The sequence below is a fragment of the Coregonus lavaretus genome (assembly GCF_964263955.1).
Source record: "Coregonus lavaretus genome assembly, chromosome: 28".
NCBI classification, from domain to species: domain Eukaryota; kingdom Metazoa; phylum Chordata; class Actinopteri; order Salmoniformes; family Salmonidae; genus Coregonus; species Coregonus lavaretus.
In genome coordinates, this window is record NC_140015.1 from 25,825,934 (window position 1) to 25,845,719 (window position 19,786).

The 19,786-nt window shown below is 42.3% G+C and overlaps 1 protein-coding gene across 1 annotated transcript in view; it reads right to left on the bottom strand.

The window, feature by feature from the left end:
• Positions 1–19,786, bottom strand: part of LOC311104239 (transient receptor potential cation channel subfamily M member 4-like) — a gene marked incomplete at its 5' end in the record, with an annotated part of 80,979 nt that overhangs the window by 21,045 nt on the left and 40,148 nt on the right. The window contains 9 exons of the mRNA XM_084145994.1: positions 2,997–3,112; positions 4,595–4,874; positions 4,955–5,056; positions 8,475–8,587; positions 8,811–8,956; positions 9,420–9,549; positions 14,641–14,769; positions 19,055–19,156; positions 19,357–19,674. Coding sequence (XP_084002120.1) covers positions 2,997–3,112; positions 4,595–4,874; positions 4,955–5,056; positions 8,475–8,587; positions 8,811–8,956; positions 9,420–9,549; positions 14,641–14,769; positions 19,055–19,156; positions 19,357–19,674 — 1,436 coding nt within the window. The remainder of the gene's footprint in view (positions 1–2,996; positions 3,113–4,594; positions 4,875–4,954; positions 5,057–8,474; positions 8,588–8,810; positions 8,957–9,419; positions 9,550–14,640; positions 14,770–19,054; positions 19,157–19,356; positions 19,675–19,786) is intronic.

The following is a 19,786-nucleotide window of genomic DNA, read 5'->3' on the forward strand; positions in this document are numbered from 1 at the left end:
AAACTGATAACCACTGAACCAAAATGATGTAGTGCTTAGTTAACGTATACAGCTTGATAACTTTTGAACACAGTACATATCAAAACGTAACGTTAGTAGGTCAGTAGGGCTAACGTTAGCAGGCTAGTAGGGCTAACGTTAGCAGGCTAGTAGGGCTAACGTTAGCAGGCTAGTAGGGCTAACGTTAGCAGGTCAGTAGGGCTAACGTTAGCAGGTCAGTAGGGCTAACGTTAACAGGTCAGTAGGGCTAACGTTAGCAGGTCAGTAGGGCTAACGTTAGCAGGTCAGTAGGGCTAACGTTAGCAGGCTAGTAGGGCTAACGTTAGCTGGCTAGTAGGGCTAACATTAGCAGAATAGTTGGCTAGCAACCTTGCAAGCTGATTTGTAACAATAAATTCATAAATTATTTGCTTGTAAGTTGACTGAAAATGTCATTGAAACCAGTGAGTGCAAACAATTGTTTAATTTGAAGTTATACATTTGAAATTATTTCTGTTGGAATTTACATTATTGGGAATAGCATGGCTTGCCGGGACCTTCATATAACGTCACACCCCACAAAAACATTTTCCGGTATTGACTTCGGCACTCTGATCGGTTTTATGTAATACCTTGAAAAATAGAAAAGCGAGGTGTAACTTCACATTGGGACTTTTGATGCTTATACTAATGCAAATCCATATGTTACATATGCTACCTACCCTTTAAGTTGGAAGGTAAAACCAAATCATATATGGATGTGGCTGTAAATACTACATAATCATTCTCCATCATCCAGTGTTTTTCAATAGGATTAAGTGGAAAGAGTCACTATATGTGCTACTATTTGGAATTATAGTGTAGTCTAGAATACACTGCTGAAATACCTGGGTTGTATATAACAATATATTCCACTCATTATCTGAATTTCAAGCAGAGAGACAGGCGATACTGTATCAGTTGACAGGTCACAGAGAAAAGGTGATCTTGTACAATGTTTCATGTGGCAGAAATTGCATACAACACTGTGCTATGTTTTTACAGTAGCCAACTGCGTTACAATACCCCTATCTCTGATGATTTGTCCTACCTATGTACTGTATAAGAATAATGAAACTGTAAAAGACTGACATATTTCTCAACATGCTCAAAACCTGCCATTGGATACAAATGATTGTAAAAAAAACAGTGCAATGTCAAGTTATAGTCATATACTGTATGGAAAATTATATTTACCATGTATTATTTTTTCTTTTCAGTACTTCAAAAATAACAGTTTGAAATGTTTATCTTGTATTTTTTGCTATTGGATTAAATGGTAGTTACATTTGACTAAATGGTGAGCCTATCATTACCTGATATACTGGTGACTAAACAAAATGTTTCCATGGTATTTCACAAAAAACGTTGATTTTGCATGAATGACTCAGGCGTGAAAGATGTGTGAAACCCCAATGAATTCACAATCAAAGGTTCTGAACATAAGACAGGAACACTTACAAGTGTCATCAGTTTAGAGTTTTGTACTTACCAGAGTTTTAAAAATATACCAATTACATCTGGAAAATGTGCCAAAGTGATTGACAACAACGAATCAAAAAGCTGTGTTTACATCGACACACAGACACATATAAACACATACAGTTGAAGTCAGAAGTTTACATACACCTTAGCCAAATACATTTAAACTAAGTTTTTCACAATTCCTGACATTTAATCCTAGTAAAAATTCCCTGTTTTAGGTCAGTTAGGATCACCACTTTATTTTAAGAATGTGAAATGTCAGAATAATAGTAGAGAGAATTATTAATTTCAGCTTTTATTTCTTTCATCACATTCCCAGTGGGTCAGAAGTTTACATACACTCAATTAGTATTTGGTAGCATTGCCTTTAAATTGTTTAACTTGGGTCAAACGTTTTGGGTAGCCTTCCACAAGCTTCCCACAATAAGTTGGGTGAATTTTGGCCCATTCCTTATGAACTGAGTCAGGTTTGTAGGCCTCCTTGCTCGCACACGCTTTTTCAGTTCTGCCCACAAATTTTCTATTGGATTGAGGTCAGGGCTTTGTGATGGCCACTCCAATACCTTGACTTTGTTGTCCTTAAGCCATTTTGCCACAACTTTGGAAGTATGCTTGGGGTCATTGTCCAATTGGAAGACCCATTTGCGACCAAGCTTTAACTTCCTGACTGATGTCTTGAGATGTTGCTTCAATATATCCACATCATTTTCCTTCCTCATGATGCCATCTGTTTTGTGAAGTGCACCAGTCCCTCCTGCAACAAAGCACCTCCACAGCATGATGCTGTCACCCCCGTGCTTCAAGATTGGGATGGTGTTCTTCGGCTTGCAAGCAACCCCCTTTTTCCTCCAAACATAACGATGGTCATTATGGCCAAACAGTTCTATTTTTGTTTCATCAGACCAGAGGACATTTCTCCAAAAAGTACAATCTTTGTCCCCTTTCAGGTTATGTCGATATAGGACTCGTTTTACTGTGGATATAGATACTTTCGTACCTGTTTCCTCCAGCATCTTCACAAGGTCCTTTGCTGTTGTTCTGGGATTGATTTGCACTTTTCGCACCAAAGTACGTTCATCTCTAGGAGACAGAACGCATCTCCTTCCTGAGTGGTATGACGGCTGCGTGGTCCCATGATGTTTATACTTGCGTACTATTGTTTGTACAGATGAACGTGGTACCTTCAGGCGTTTGGAAATTGCTCCCAAGGATGAACCAGACTTGTGGAGGTCTACAATTGGCTAATTTCATTTGATTTTCCCATGATGTCAAGCAAAGAGTCACTGAGTTTGAAGGTAGGCCTTGAAATACATTTGTAAACAATTGTTGGAAAAATAACTTGTGTCATGCACAAAGTAGATGTCCTAACCGACTTGCCAAAACTATAGTTTGTTAACAATACATTTGTGGAGTGGTTGAAAAACGGGTTTTAATGACTCCAACCTAAGTGTATGTAAACTTCCGACTTCAACTGTACATATAAATACACACACCTGCAGCACATGCCCAGTGCAAAGAGTGAGATGGCCGTGATGTCACACTTATTCCACATGTCCTGGATGTAGAGCTTCATCCTCTGATATAAAGTAGTGCTGCCCCTGAAGAACGTCTGATAGATAGTGAGTGAGAGAGAAGGACAGAGAGAGAGAGAGAGAGAGAGAAAGAAAAAATTGTCATTAATATGTATCTATAGTCACCTCCAAAATTAATGGCAGCCTTGATAAAGATGACCAAAAAATACACAGTGCTGTGAAAAAGTATTTGCCCCCTTTCTAATTCTCTACTTTTGCATATTTTTGATGCTGAACATTCTTCAACCAAAACCTAATATTAGATAAAGGGAACCTGAGTGAACAAATAACACAATTACATACTTAATTTAATTTATTTCATCAACAAAGTTACGCAACAACCAATGCCCCTGTGTTGAAAAAGTAATTGCCCCCTTACACTCGATAACTGGTTGTGCCACATTTAGCTGCAATGACTCCAACCAAACACTTCATGTAGTTGTTGATCGATCTCTCACATCGCTCTGGGGGAATTTTGGCCCACTCTTCCATGCAGAACTTCTTCAACAGCAACATTTGTGGGTTTTCAAGCATGAACTGCTCTTTTCAAGTCCTGCCACAATTGGGATTAGGTCTGGCCATTCCAAAACTTCAAATTTGTTGCTTTTTAGCCATTTTCATGTAGACTTGATTGTGTGTTTTGGATCATTGTCGTCCAAAACGTTATACTTTTGAATCATCTGTCCATAGAACATTCTTCCAAGAGTCTTGATGATCATCCAGGTGCTTCCAGATGGCAAACTTTTTAGCAAACTTGAATCAACTTTTTGGACGAGATGGGTCCCATTATGTCTGGTGAAAACAAAACACTGCATTCCACAGTAAGAACCTCATACCAATGGTCAAGCATGGTGGTGGTAGTGTGATGGTTTGGGGATGCTTTGCTGCTCAGGACCTGGACGACTTGCCTTAATAGAAGGAACCATGAATTCTACTCTGTATCAGAGAATTCTACAGGAGAATGTCAGGCCATCCGTCTGTGAGCTGAAGCGCAGCTGGGTCATGCAGCAAGACCCAAAACACACAATCAAGTCTACATGAAAATGGTTAAAAAGCAACACATTTGAAGTTTTGGAATGGCGTAGTCAAAGTTCAGATCTAATCCCAACTGAGATGTTGTGGCAGGACTTGAAACGAGCAGTTCATGCTTGAAAACCCACAAATGTCGCTGAGTTAAAGCAATTCTACATGCAACAGTGGGCCAAAAATTCTCTACAGCGATGATCAACAACCACAGGAAGGCACAACCAGTTATTGAGAGTAAGGGGGCAATTACTTTTTCACGTAGGGGAATTGGGTGTTGCATAACTTTGTTAATTAAATAAATAAAATAAGCATCCATTTTGTTGTTATTTGTAAACTCAGGTTCCCTTTATCTAATTTTAGGTTTAGAGTTTGGTATTTGCATTATTTATTTTGCTCATCTTTATCAATGGTACCAATAATTTTAGAGCTGACTGTATATGTTTTTGCCTGTAAATATTGTGTGTATGTGTGTGTTTGCATGCAATGCGTTCTACCTGTCGAAACTCCTCACAGACCAGGGTGAAGACCCAGAAGTAGAGAATAAACTCTAAGGTGGATGGGCCATGAGGGGGCGGGGGCTTGAAGTCTAACAATAGGACGTAAGCAAATAGGCAGAGGAACAGGAAGTACATCAGCACGTTGCCTAGGAATGCGGTGACAGGCGCGAACCAGAACTCCCTCCAGCGCAGCAGTACGAAGGGCCTCTCAGGATTGGAGGAGGGGGCACCTTTCAGATTGACCCTTATAGCAGCATATTCCTCAGCATCCTCATCCCTGAGAGGACAATAATTATAATAATTATTTGTGTGTGCGTGTGTGTGTGTGTGCGTGCTTACGTGAGCGTGTGCATTTACATGATGTCGGTGAGGGAGAACATGGTGGCATCTCCTCCGTCCAGACTGTCTGTGTCTTCACCATGAGACACCTGTTCAGTCTTCCCCTCTTCCTCAGGTTCCCTGAGAGAGAGAGAGAGAGAGAGAGAGAGAGAGAGAGAGAGAGTGAGAGAGAGAGAGAGAGAGAGAGAGAGAGAGTGAGTGAGAGAGTGAGAGAGAGTGAGAGAGAGAGAGAGAGAGAGAGAGAGTGAGAGAGAGAGAACTGACAAACATTGCGCAGAGGAAACTTTCCTTCACCACCAGCCTAATTTCTGTTATTCACACCTTATGAGGACAATAAGGAATGCTTCACATATTGGACATTTGCCACATATTGGAAACTTTTTTCCCTTCACCACCAACCACATAAAAAAAATATATAGTTTACTATAGTGTAAATACTTTAGTATTACTATAGTTATTGTCCTTGCGGACTGTATACTGCAGGAGTTTTCAAACTGGGGTCAGTGGAGATACTGCAGGGGTCCACCCAAAAAAAATATGCACATTTGGACATGTTTATTTTTTGGGGGGGGGGGGGTTTATGTGAAGAAAATTTTTTTTATGAATATCACTAGCTATAACAGAATACCATCGTGGATAAAAAATGGACTGTCATCTTCCAAGTTAGACGTAGTTTCATGAGCCAATGCTAACTAGTGTGTGACTGGAAGTCTACAGGAACAGTTAGCATGCTAGCTGGTCCTGTTCAACCGACTCTGGGGAAGTAGACAAATATATTTTTTTAAATGGAGGAAATTACTGTCATTGCAACTAATTACAGGGTTTTTTCTGTATAGAAAATTCTTAGGCAGGCTGTCTAAGTGGTAATTTACGGGATGGAAAAACAGTTTGTGTCTATTGAACTATACTGTATACTTAACAATCAAATTAAAGCTAGACAGTCAGGGAGAACAGAAAATTCCCAAAACCGGGCATTCAGGACACATACCCATTGACTTTGCTATAATGTTTGAGCAGAGGAATACTGCATTAGCTCCATGTGTAGAATTGCAGGACATTTGTTTCAAAAGTGCAACATTTTCTCTCACCTTAATGAATTTTGTTGATTTGCAGAACATTTTCAGCTAAATATTCTATACGCTGCCAAGATACCTTTCTAGCTAATAGACTATGTTAGGGTTTACATTTCCTCTTCCAATTAACTGTAGCATTTACTATAGTGTTTTTGTTTCATTATCTTTCACATTGAAGTGGGGGCTTTCTCCTTGAGGAAACCTACTGGACAAAATACTAAAAGAGCACATTTTCCAAAACCTCTAAATAGGACTGTGGTCTGAACAGATAGTTCAGAGCTTCTGCTCTTTTCTATAACCTGTAGGGAACACAATATGGTCTATACTTGGCATGTAGGTTTCTCACTTATGGGTGGCACACATTGGGATACGGGGGAAGGGAATAGGCAGGGTATATGCAAATTAAATACTGTACTGGCAACTTTGCTCATAGTAATAACAACGAATTAGCTAAATGAAACAACAAGCTTTTATTCTGATAGTCCTCTATCAGCTTCAACGATGATTGATGACTAAGAAAGAGGTAACTGGGTGCGCTAGGCTACTATAGGATGACAGGAGCCCAATCCCATTTTTAGACATTTACATTTTAGTCATTTAGCAGATGCTCTTATCCAGAGCGACTTACAGTTAGTGAGTGCATACAATTTCATACTTTTTTCATACTGGCTCCCCGTGGGAATCAAACCCACAACCCTGGCGTTGCAAACGCCATGGTCTACCAACTGAGCTACACAGGGCTACAAATCCCTCAACCCTTCTCGCCTCTGCACTCGTTCACACCCCCTCAAAGATTTAAAAGCAGTGGATTGGTGTAACTGTATTGGTAGACATTTCATCTACACCTACCCAATGCTTTTACATATTTTTTTATCACTTTTCATGTTATTTTGGACAGCAAATAACCAAAGATCAAGGCAAGCAAATTACATTGGCAATAGAAGTGTGAACCTCATTATATGAATGGACAAAATGTTAGCAGCAAATCGGACCACTTGTGTTCATAACTACATCATTGATTGTAAATGACAGCTTTATAGTGCTGCATTACTAGATAGCTAGCTTGCTAATTATTTTGTTCTAAACCAGCCTGATTTCATTGATCTGTAGCATGTTATCTTGATATCTACCTCAATCAGCTCATACCCTTGCACAACAGCTTGGTACTGGTACCCTGTGTATGTAGCCAAGTTATTGTTACTCATTGGGTATTTATTCCTTGTGTTATTATTTTTATATTTATTCCTAGTGTTAAAATAATAATAATAATATTATTTTTGAATTTTTCTCCAATGTCATTTTTTTCTCCCTGCATTGTTGGGAAAGGCCCATAGGGAAGCATTTCACTGTCAGTCTACAGCTGTTCTTTATGAAACGTGACAAACTTGATTTGAGTTGCCCGAGTCAGCTGCAACAAGGGGAAGTTTGAGCTTGCGTATTCACATTGCATTGGGCATGCTAACTAAAATGTTTTAAAAAACTTGGAAATGAACTGTTTCCCTTCAGTAATCATTAAATATATGTACATTATAATAAAATAAAGGGTTTAAAGTGTTAAAAACCACAAAATTAACAATTACTACAAAATGAATTTTCATTTAATTTTGGCTTTTTTTCCTACAATGATAGGCGCCAATGGTTATTGTAGGCCGCACCAAAAGCATCTTAAGGCTAAGTTCATCGTTATAACCTTTGTAGGAGCATCATTAAATCTCCAAACTGTTTCCCAAAACCATCGTTATTAACGTTGCACTTGAAAAGCTCCTAATCTAATCTAACACCTGCCTCAGACCACTCGGACCACTGTGTTGCGGGAGGGCACATTTATTTATCTAATGGCTAGCTAGCTAATAAATGTACTGATTCCAAGCAAACGTAACTAGCTATACAGCCTGATACCAGTGAAGGTGTAGGCCTAAAATCAGCATGTTGTTTGTGCAACAGTATCTTCTAAATCAAAAAGGAATAGGCAAAGCATGAAAATGTTTGAATAATACCGTTATGTGATATTTTGGCCATATCGCCCAGCCCTAATTAGGGGGGACATGTCCCCCCTGTACCCTGGCTCCTACGCCCTTGGTTGAGAGCGACTTCAAAACCAAATGGTACATAGTCACAAAAGTACAGTAGATGGGGTTAGTTAAATTATGTTTTTAAACTAAAATGAATGGAGTGAATTTGGAGTGGCAGTTATTTTTTCCTGTGAGGGGTTTTTTGCGAAGCGGGTGAATGTGGACGTTGAGCGATTGAGCGGGATTTGCGACCGCTCAACTCCGCTCACATCCTCTGTTAGTATAGTATTCTACAGTATACTAAATTTTACTATAGCATTCTATTGTAAGTACTGTAGTATTCTATAGTAAACTGTAGTATTTGTTCCAAGTGGGTAGCCAATCTTCTCTGTATCTTAATGCTTATTATGCTTAATGGTTTGGAAATTCTCAGACAGACAGGTAGCCACTAACCTGAAGCTGATGAGGTTGGTGTAGATGAGGGGGGGTAAGAAGAAGGTGAGGATCAGTTTCCAGACCTCCGTGCTCCTCTCCATGTCTCCCCACCAGATCTGAGACAGCAGAGACTGCCAGAGGAAGAGGTAGAAGCAGAGTTAGTCCTGAGAAACTTCAATTAACCACCCTCCATGTTCTAACACACACACTTTGGAATTCTGGTTAGTTTTATAAAGATGAATGTGAACATACAGATCACACGTACACACAGATTCACACAGAGATTCACACACGTACGCACGCACACACACACACCTTGACCTCTGACCCCTGATCCCTTGGTTTAATACAGACCTGCAAGCCATCGTGACTGAAGAAAAGGCGGGCATCGGCTGCGGTGGCCATCTCCAGACAGGTAGCATCGCCCCACACCGGAGACTGCCTTATAAGGAGGGTGAAAGAGCGACTCTCACTGCTCTGGTAGCACTCACTGAACACATCTAGAGAGACGATTAAAGGGTTAACACTCCACACTCACTGAACACGTCTAGAGAGAGGAAACGGGTCACAGGTTTTCACATTAGGAATAAGGGGTGCAAATTGGTTTGCTTCCATCCTCATCCTACAGGCCTTGAGTCTGAAAATATTGCAAATGGTCCCAGACTGGGATGCCCTCCAGCAGACTTTTCGAACAGGTGGTCCCTTGCATTCTGATCCGGACCCGCTACTAGGCATTATGGGGTATTGCTTCACTCACAAAATACAAGCTGTTCACTTGTATGCAAAACAGATAAATGCCCCAAGGCATTACTTGGATACATTGACTGTCTAGGCTTTAATTGGGGAATCAGAATGTCAGGGAGCAGCCCAACACATTAAGAATCAGACTAGCAAAACATTTGGAACCAACTAAAATTGACACCCTCACAGCACAAACAAAAAGCCAGAATAAGGCTAACCCACCATGGGCCAAGTTCTCAAACTTCTGTGCTAGCTCCTTCATAGAGAGCTTGGCCGCCGTCTCACTCTCCAGCTTAGACAGCTCCCTCAGAATCGTACAGCCTGCCAGAGCACTGAGGACAGACTCCCCTGCCTAGACAGAGAGAGAGAGAGAGAGAGAGAGAAAGAAAGAGAGAGAGAGAGAGAGAGAGAGAGAGAGAGAGAGAGAGAGAGAGAGAGAGAGAGAGACAGAGAGAGAGAGAGAGACAGAGAGAGAGAGAGAGAGAGAGAGAGAGAGAGAGAGAGAGAGAGAGAGAGAGAGAGAGAGAGAATGAGCGAGAGAGAGAGAATGAGCGAGAGAGCGAGTGAGAGATAGAAAAAGGGGATTGTTTTAACATCAGTAACATGTCAGAGTTACGGTTCCGGTGGCATTGAAACGCTTGGCGTTCTCGTGGTTTTCTTTTGCAAAAATAACTATGAATTAACTGACTTATTTTCAAAGAATTGTCAACACATACAGTAACATCACATTAAGGTGTGGGACGTTCACTGTATTACAAGGAACAATAGCAGGTTTATTTCTCTCCAGCAGCTGGCATATTCTGTCCGTTCACAATTCACCTGTGGGAACATGGCGGCTTTCAACACCCGACAACAAAAAGAGTTGGCCACTACTATCCGAGAGATTGATTGTGAGGAAGTAACCTCTGCGCTCGACTTGCAATTAAAACCAATACATTAATCTATTGCACTGCTCACTTCTAAAGTGGATACCTACTCAACTAAAGTGGAACGTTTGGAGACAGCGGCCAATGTGACAGAGGGGCGACTCCATAACCTGGAAACAGTGCAAACTAAGCTAGAAGGGGAAACCAATCTCCTAAAAAAAGACAACAGAATAACTCAAAAATCATTCCCGTAAATTTGATGTGCGGGTCACAGAACTTGAAACTGGTGTGGAAGCGGACAACCCAACTTCCTTCATGAGCAATCTTTTCTATGAACTGTTTGGGGAGGAGAAGCTGGGTCCCATGACGCTGACAAACATTGCACACCGCACGGGTCCTCTCGGTTCTCGGTGTATGATTGTATGAATCCACCGTTTTGAAGTCAAACAGCAAATTGTTTGCCTCGCAGATAAATCGGGGGCTCTGACCTAGGGTTGAGCGATACATCTAATTAATTAAAATGTACAGTACCAGTTAAAAGTTTGGACACACCTACTCATTCAAGGGTTTTTCTTTATTTTGACTATTTTCTACATTGTAGAATAATAGTGAAGACATCAAAACTATGAAATAACACATATGGAATCATGTAGTAATCAACAAAGTGTTAAACATATCAAAAATATATTTGAGATTCTTCAAATAGCCACCCTTTGTCATAATGACAGCTTTGCACACTCTTGGCATTCTCTCAACCAGCTTCACCTAGAATGCTTTTCCAACAGTCTTGAAGGAGTTCCCACATATGCTGAGCACTTGTTGGCTGCTTTTCCTTCACTCTGCCCTCCAACTCATCCCAAACCATCTCAATTGTGGAGGTCAGATCATCTGATGCAGCTCTCCATCACTCTCTTTCTTGGTAAATTAGCCCTTACAAAGCCTGGAGGTGTGTTGGGTCATTGTCCTGTTGAAAAACAAATGATAGTCCCACTAAGCGCAAACCAGATGGGATGGCGTATAGCTGCAGAATGCCATGCTGGTTAAGTGTGCCTTGAATTCTAAATAAATCACAGACATTGTCACAAGCAAAGCACCCCCACATCATAACACCTCCTCCTCCATGCTTTACGGTGGGAACTACACATGCGGAGATCATCCGTTCACCCACACCGCGTCTCACAAAGACACGGCGGTTGGAACCAAAAATCTCCAATTTGGACTCCAGACCAAAGGACAAATTTCCACCGGTCTAATGTCCATTGCTCGTGTTTCTTGGCCCAAGCAGGTCTCTTCTTATTATTGGTATCCTTTAGTAGTGGTTTCTTTGCAGCAGTTCGACCATGAAGGCCTGATTCACACAGTCCACTCTGAACAGTTGAGATGTGTCTGTGACTTAAACTCTGTGAAGCATTTATTTGGGCTGCAATTTCTGAGGCTGGTAATAATAATAATAATAATAATAATATGCCATTTAGCAGACGCTTTTATCCAAAGCGACTTACAGTCGTGCGTGCATACATTTTTTTGTGTGGTAACTCTAATGTATTTTTTTTAGTGGTAACTCTAATGTATTTATCCTCTGCAGCAGAGATAACTCTGGGTCTTCCATTCCTGTGTGGTCCTCATGAGAGCCAGTTTCATCATAGCGCTTGATGGTTTTTGCGACTGCACTTTTCTACCTTGTTAGCAAGCAAATAGATTAGCTGGATACTCACTAGCACATGGGATTGTGCTTGAAAGATTGTTTATGAGACCTATGTTAATTTTCTATAATGCCTGCTACAAGAAGTTGGTAATTATTAGCAAGTTGGCATTTTTCGTCATGAATCTTGTTCTGGAGGAAGCTCTGCAGTGGTCACTAGCTGGTACAGCCACAAAGTCATAAAATCTATAAACCTAACCCTAACTTCACGGGGGGGGGGGGGTTCTGGGTGGGGAACGACCAATGGGTGGGTTTCCCTGTGAGTCCTGCTTTTTGTTTCACATTCATGGGCTTATTAACACTAAAGATAACAATTACATCATTAATAATATTTTATTTTTAAAACAATGGCAACACTAGCTCTTCTCTCTTGGAATCTGGAAGGCCTAAACTGTCCTATTAAACGTTCCAGCTGTCTTGATATCCTAGTAACAAAGTTCCAAAAGGACTCACATAGAACAGAGAACCAATTGTACAAACTGGCTGCTTTTTCATCAGCCCCAAACAAAACTAAAGGTGTAATCATAATGGTACATAAGAAACTAAAAATTACCATCTTGGGTAAAGGCGAAGACCAAGAAGGTAGAATCACTTTCCTTAAATGTATCCATAATGGAAAGAAAATGGTATATGCGGTCTGTTAGAATTAACTGAATTCCATCTGGTTATTGGGACAGACATGAATGCAATTTTGGACGTGTGGGAAAAAGCTAATAAGACTAACTACAATTCACATGCAACCAAGGCACTCCAGCATATACAGTGGGGAGAACAAGTATTTGATACACTGCTGATTTTGCAGGTTTTCCTACTTACAAAGCATGTAGAGGTCTGTAATTTTTATCATAGGTACACTTCAACTGTGAGAGACGGAATCAAAAACAGAAATCCAGAAGATCACACTGTATGATTTTTAAGTAATTAATTTGCATTTTATTGCATGACATAAGTATTTGATCACCTACAAAACCAGTAAGAATTCCGACTCTCACAGACCTGTTAGTTTTTCTTTAAGAAGCCCTTCTGTTTTCCACTCATTACCTGTATTAACTGCACCTGTTTGAACTCGTTACCTGTATAAAAGACACCTGTCCACACACTCAATCAAACAGACTCCAACCTCTCCACAATGGCCAAGACCAGAGAGCTGTGTAAGGACATCAGGGATAAAATTGTAGACCTGCACAAGGCTGGGATGGGCTACAGGACAATAGGCAAGCAGCTTGGTGAGAAGGCAACAACTGTTGGCGCAATTATTAGAAAATGGAAGAAGTTCAAGATGACGGTCAATCACCCTCGGTCTGGGGCTCCATGCAAGATCTCACCTCGTGGGGCATCAATGATCATGAGGAAGGTGAGGGATCAGCCCAGAATTACACGGCAGGACCTGGTCAATGACCTGAAGAGAGCTGGGACCACAGTCTCAAAGAAAACCATTAGTAACACACTACGCCGTCATGGATTTAAATCCTGTAGCGCACGCAAGGTCCCCCTGCTCAAGCCAGCGCATGTCCAGGCCCATCTGAAGTTTGCCAATGACCATCTGGATGATCCAAAGGAGGAATGGGAGAAGGTCATGTGGTCTGATGAGACAAAAATAGAGCTTTTTGGTCTAAACTCCACTCGCCGTGTTTGGAGGAAGAAGAAGGATGAGTACAACCCCAAGAACATTGAGGGGAGGATGGATGGGGCCATGTATCGCGAGATCTTGGCCAACAACCTCCTTCCCTCAGTAAGAGCATTGAAGAGGGGTCGTGGCTGGGTCTTCCAGCATGACAATGACCCGAAACACACAGCCAGGGCAACTAAGGAGTGGCTCCGTAAGAAGCATCTCAAGGTCCTGGAGTGGCCTAGCCAGTCTCCAGACCTGAACCCAATAGAACATCTTTGGAGGGAGCTGAAAGTCCGTATTGCCCAGCGACAGCCCCGAAACCTGAAGGATCTGGAGAAGGTCTGTATGGAGGAGTGGGCCAAAATCCCTGCTGCAGTGTGTGCAAACCTGGTCAAGACCTACAGGAAACCTATGATCTCTGTAATTGCAAACAAAGGTTTCTGTACCAAATATTAAGTTCTGCTTTTCTGAGGTATCAAATACTTATGTCATGCAATAAAATGCAAATTAATTACTTAAAAATCATACAATGTGATTTTCGGGATTTTTGAAAAAAAAAAATTACAGACCTCTACATGCTTTGTAAGTAGGAAAACCTGCAAAATCGGCAGTGTATCAAATACTTGTTCTCCCCACTGTACTCTCTGATTACAGGCTAAAGCCCCCCATCTATATCTGTTACGTTCTTTGCTTTCAGGCTTTTCAGGGAAGGGGTGGTATAGGGTGGGGGGGGGGGGGGGTCTCGGGTCATTGTGGGGGGAGGGCGTGGCGATTGGGGGGAATGTAAGGGGAGACTCAGGGGATGAATGGGTGGGAGGGGGACTGATAAGCAACCTCGGTTGCTGGGTGGGATGGGAAGGGGTGGGAGGCATGCTTTCTTCAGGTCGGGTTGGGTGGGGGGTGAGGGGCTAGGCGGGGTGGGAAACTTGGTTTTCAGGTGCGGAGGGAGGATGCAGGCAGGTGGATGGGGACAGGGGGGGAATGGGTTGGGGTTATCTTTGTATGTATTCATTTGATTGTTCCTGTAACCCCCACCCCCTCTAAAAAAGATAACAAAACGAAATGAAAAATGAGTCACAAAAAAATAAAAAGGGGAGAGAGATGCTAAAATGTGTCTGCATTGATACAGTTCTGAGAGTCAAGTACCCAACCATTTAAGAGTCATTGTTCATTGTTGTCATTACTGCTGCCTGGTCCCATACATTCTTAACTGACTTACCTGGTCAGATAAAAGTGAAATAAAATCATTATTTAATCAATTACCATCTCCCAGAAGTAGATGGCCATCTCGCTGCGGTTCTGCAGCACAGCCCAGATAAACAGAGAGGCCCAGGGATACACACAGAGCTGCTCCCTGTACGGACAATCCCCCAGCAACAACTTATTCACTTGCTGAGAGAGGGGAGAGATGGGGAAGAGAGATACAGCACATAGAGAGAGATAGGGAGAGAGTAAATACAGCTTGGTTAGCACAGCAGTCACAGTTTCCCATGACCAGTAATAAAGTGGTATCACCTTAGCAGCGTTGATAATTCAACTATATTGGTGGAGTCTACAGGCCTAGTAAGTAGTAAGTAGGCCTAGTTAGTACACATCACTGGACCTTGTCATTGAGAACAGATGTATTTGTAATTAATGTGCCCTGGTAGTGCACTATACACTTAGAAAAAAGGATTCCAAAAATCCAATAAAAATGTGTCACATGCACCGAATATAACGGGTATAGACTTTACCGTGAAATGCTTACTTATGAGCCCTTCTGTACAACTGACTAGGTATCCCACTTTCCCTTTCCTTTCCCTTCCCAATGACGCAGTGTTCTAAAAAATTTATACAGAATTTTTTTTTATAAGACCAGGAATAAAATTCACAAATATGAAGCTATATACGGGCAGTACAAGTACCATTTCACTGTGCAGGGGTACCAGGTATGTGTGGTAGATATGTACATGAAGCCAGGAGAAAGTGACTTGGTATCAGGATAGATAATAATAAGAGTAAAATAAAGAACAGAGTAGCAGTAGCATATAATGAGTGTGAAAGTGTGTGTGGCGTCACTATGCGCATGTGTGTGAGGGGGATGTGTGTGTGTTTGTGTGAGAGTGTCAGTGTAGTGTGTGTGAGTGTATATACAGTATGGTGTATATACACAGTGTACAAAACATTAGGAACACCTTCCTAATTTTCAGTTGCACCCCCTTTTGCCCTCAGAACAGCCTCAATTCGTTTGGGCATGGACTACAAGGTGTCGAAAGCGATCCACAGGGATGCTGGACCATTCTTGACACACACAGGAAACTGTTGAGCGTGATAAAAGCATCAGCATTGCAGTTCTTGACACACTCAAACCGGTGCACCTGGCACCTACTACCATACCCCGTTCAAAGGCACTTAAATATTTTGTCTTGCACATTCACCCTCTGAATAGCACACATACAAAATCCATGTCTCAATTGTCTTAAGGCTTAAAAATCCTTCTTTAACCTGTCTCCTGCCCTTCATCTACACTGATTAAAGTGGATTTAACAGGTGACATGAATAAGGGATCATAGCTTTCACCTGGATTCACCTGGTCAGTCTATGTCATGGAACACAGCAGGGGTTGGAACCGGTTCAGGGAACAGAACAACATTTTTCAAGCAACAGAAACAGAGCCTGGAACAACAGTGATCCATACTGTTCCAGAACAGAACGGTTATTTTAAAAGCATGGGAACCGGTTAATATCTATTTTACGTTCCAGGCATTTTTTTCTAGTTCAACAAAAAAACGCTACAAAGCGCCTATGCAAAACCCCCACTCTGTCACTCAGAAACTTATTCCAGTGTCTGCATGCAAGCTGAAAATCTTTGTCAGTGCGTGTGCGCGCGTTTAGGCTACCTGCCCCTCTCCCATCCGAAGCATAGGCTACTGTACAAACATTTCAATCGTGATTCAGAAGATAGGGAAAGAGATTTTAAATTCGCTAGACAAGAATGGATTAACGTCTTCAATGCTAGTTAAGGATATTATAGGCCTAGTTATCACGTTTCACGTTGAATTTACTAACTAAAAAAGGTAAGATGTGTTTTTAATTTTTAATTCTGGTGCCACTCTGCACACACAGGCTTGTTAGCTAGCTAGCTCCAGCCTGTTAGCTAGCTAGCTCAAAGGACAATAAAAGTTCCTCCATAGGAGCCGCTCATACTAGGTATAATTCTGTGAACCTAATTCAGATAATGCATGTCATAACAAGATGCCCAGCACTTCAAGCCTACTCCTCAACCCTCTCTTGCTTTCTCCCCACCCACAAAATGTCAGTCTCATCTTGCGCCATAGGCTACACTTGTCTGTCCATCACACATGTAAACAAATAGCTTGCCTGCTTTATCCGCACTGATTGGTAATTTAATGAGCTAAATGTAAAAAAAGGTTGATTTTACAGGTTAAAAAAGGAACAGAAAGGAATGATATAAACTTTTTTTTAGTTCAAACCAGTTCAGAACGTTCTTTTGCTGGTCGGAACAGTGGAATGGAATGATTGAAACATAATTTTGGTTCCAACCCCTGCTAAATAGTATTGTGAGTGTGCATAGCGTGAGTGCAAGATAGGGTCTGTACAGATAGCTAATGAAATGGTTACCCAGACTATTTAGCAGTCTTATGGCTTGGGGGTAGAAGCTGTCTCGGAGCCTGTTGGTCTGAGAGCCAATTCTTCGGTACTGTTTGCCTGACATTAGTAGAGTGAACAGTCTATGGCTTGAGTGGCTGAAGTCTTTGGCAATTTTTCGTGCCTTTCTCTGACAGCGCCTGATATTAGAGGTCCTGGATGGCAGGGAGTTCGGCCCCAAAGATGTACTGGGCTGTCCGCACCACCCTCTATATAATGCTTTGGGGTTGAGGGCGAGCATTTGCCATACCAAGCAATGTTGCAGCCAGTCAAGATGCTCTAGATGCTTCAGCTGTAGAACTTTTTGGCCCATGCCAAATATTTTCAGCCTCCTGAGGGGGAAGAGGCTCTGTCGTGCCCTCTTCACGACTGTGCGGGTGTGTGTGGACCACGTTAAGTCCTTAGTGATGTGGACGCCAAGGAACTTTAAGCTCTCAACCCACTCCACTACAGCCCTGCCAGACGTCTTTTTCCTGTAGTCCACGATCAGCTCCTTGTTCTTGGGACGTTGAGGGAGAGTCTGTTGTCCTGGCACCACACTGCCAATTCTCTGATGATCGTGCGTGGCCACACAGTCATGGGGGAACATGAAGTACAGGAAGGGGCTAAGCACAAACCCCTGAGGGGCCCCCGTGTTGAGGGTCAGTGTGACGGAGGTGTGGTTGTTGCCTAACCTCACCACCTTGGGCCGACCTGTCAGGAAGTCCAGTTGCAGAGGGAGGCGTTCAGTCCCAGGGTCCGGAGCTTGGTGATGAGCTTGGAGGGGACTATGTTGTTGAACGCCGAACTGTAGTCTAGGAACAGCATTCTCACATAGTTATTTACCCTCTTGTCCAGGTGAGAGAGAGCAGTGTGAAGTGCAATTGAGATTGGGTCATCTGTGGATCTGTTGGGGCGGTATGCAAATTAGAGTGGGTCCAGGGTTTCTGGGACGATGGTGTTGACGTGTGTCATGACCAGCCTTTCAAAGCACTTCATAATTACAGATGTGAGTGCTACGGAACGATAGTTTTACTCACATCGGCCACGGAGAGCGAGATCACTTTGCAAGCCAGCATAATGTGATTTGCAGGGCTAATGTGGCCTGTAAACCAGGAGCTTCAGACCACTGTGTTAGGGTATAACTAGGCCCTCAAAGTAAGGCATTATGATATACAGTATGTCATGTATTGTGATAAAAGAGGTTAATTTAAAGGCTAATAAGGCTGTTAGAACCTTTTCATAGCAGGTTATACGATGAACTGTTCAAAGATAATAGGTTTATAATATAATAATAATATGCCATTTAGCAGACGCTTTTATCCAAAGCGACTTACAGTCCTCTGTAGCTCAGCTGGTAGAGCACGGCGCTTGTAACGCCAAGGTAGTGGGTTCGATCCCCGGGACCACCCATACACAAAAAATGTATGCACGCATGACTGTAAGTCGCTTTGGATAAAAGCGTCTGCTAAATGGCATATTATTATTATTATTATGTGTGCATACATTTTTACGTATGGGTGGTCCCGGGGATCGAACCCACTACCCTGGCGTTACAAGCGCCATGCTCTACCAATTGAGCTACAGAGGACCACAGGTTTCTCGGTAGAACCCTTGATAGAGGGTTATAGGAAGAACCTTCCCACTGGGCAAAAAGTGGTTGAATCAACATTGTTTCCACGTCATTTCAACAAAACTATTATTTGTGATGACATTGAATCAATGGGAAAAACTGATTGTATTTGCAAAAAGTCATCAACGTAAGGGAATTTCGTATTTTTCTAACCTAAATCCCATGTCATGGTGACATTTGTTCTTGATTTCACGTTGAATTCAAGTTAGTTGACAACTCAACCAAATGTAAATAAAAAATAGACGTTGAACTGATGTCTGTGCCCAGTGGGTTTAGACGATAAAAGGGTTCTTGGTAGAAGTGTTCCCATATGGAGACAAGCCGAAGAACCCTATTTGGTTCTACTTAGCAACCTTTTTTTCTAAGAGTGTATAGGGGAGAGAGTGCTATTTGGAACGCAGCTATGGCAGCCACTACCTTCAGTGTTCTCCAGGTGCTGGTGCTCTTGTCCAAACCCAGAGGACTGTAGTAGAAGGGCTGACACACATCTCCCAGGATGTCCCATAGTAACCGTGACACCTGGAGGGAGAGGCAAGAGGAAGTCATTTTTAACTGAGAACAGAATACCTAAATTAGACTAAATGCGCCTCAACTCCACACACAGCGAATGACCCCATACCTCCCCTTTCACACCTCCTATTTTACCAATTTACCATGCCATTTCTCAATAAATACCTATTCGTTTCTATACCATAAAATAAAGTGCAACCCCTCCTCACCTCATACAAGCTGAGCTCTTTGGCAGAGGAGGGTCCTGATATGGGGCTCATAGGGCTCTGGGGGCTCTTGAGGGGCGTGGGCTCATCCGGAGAGCAGGGGACAGTGGGCAGGGATCTGGCCAGGCTCTGCCTCTCTGTGAGGTGTCGCTGGAGAAGCGTGTAGGCCAGAGAGCTGTTGGACAGCGAGCGGTACAGGCCCTCCAGTCGCTGGTAGTTCAGGTAGTCCAGGATGTTGAGGCCGTTCTCGTTGAAAAGACGTACAAACTGGGGCTTGTTGTTGATCAGGGCATCCGTCATGGAGTCCTCCAGGTCCTCGTACTGCGGGAGGATGTTTTTATAAACATATCTATCTATCTGTCTGTCTGTCAAAAGTGAAATAATACCATCCTACCGAGTGAGAAAATAAAGGAACACTTCATAAATTGGAAGT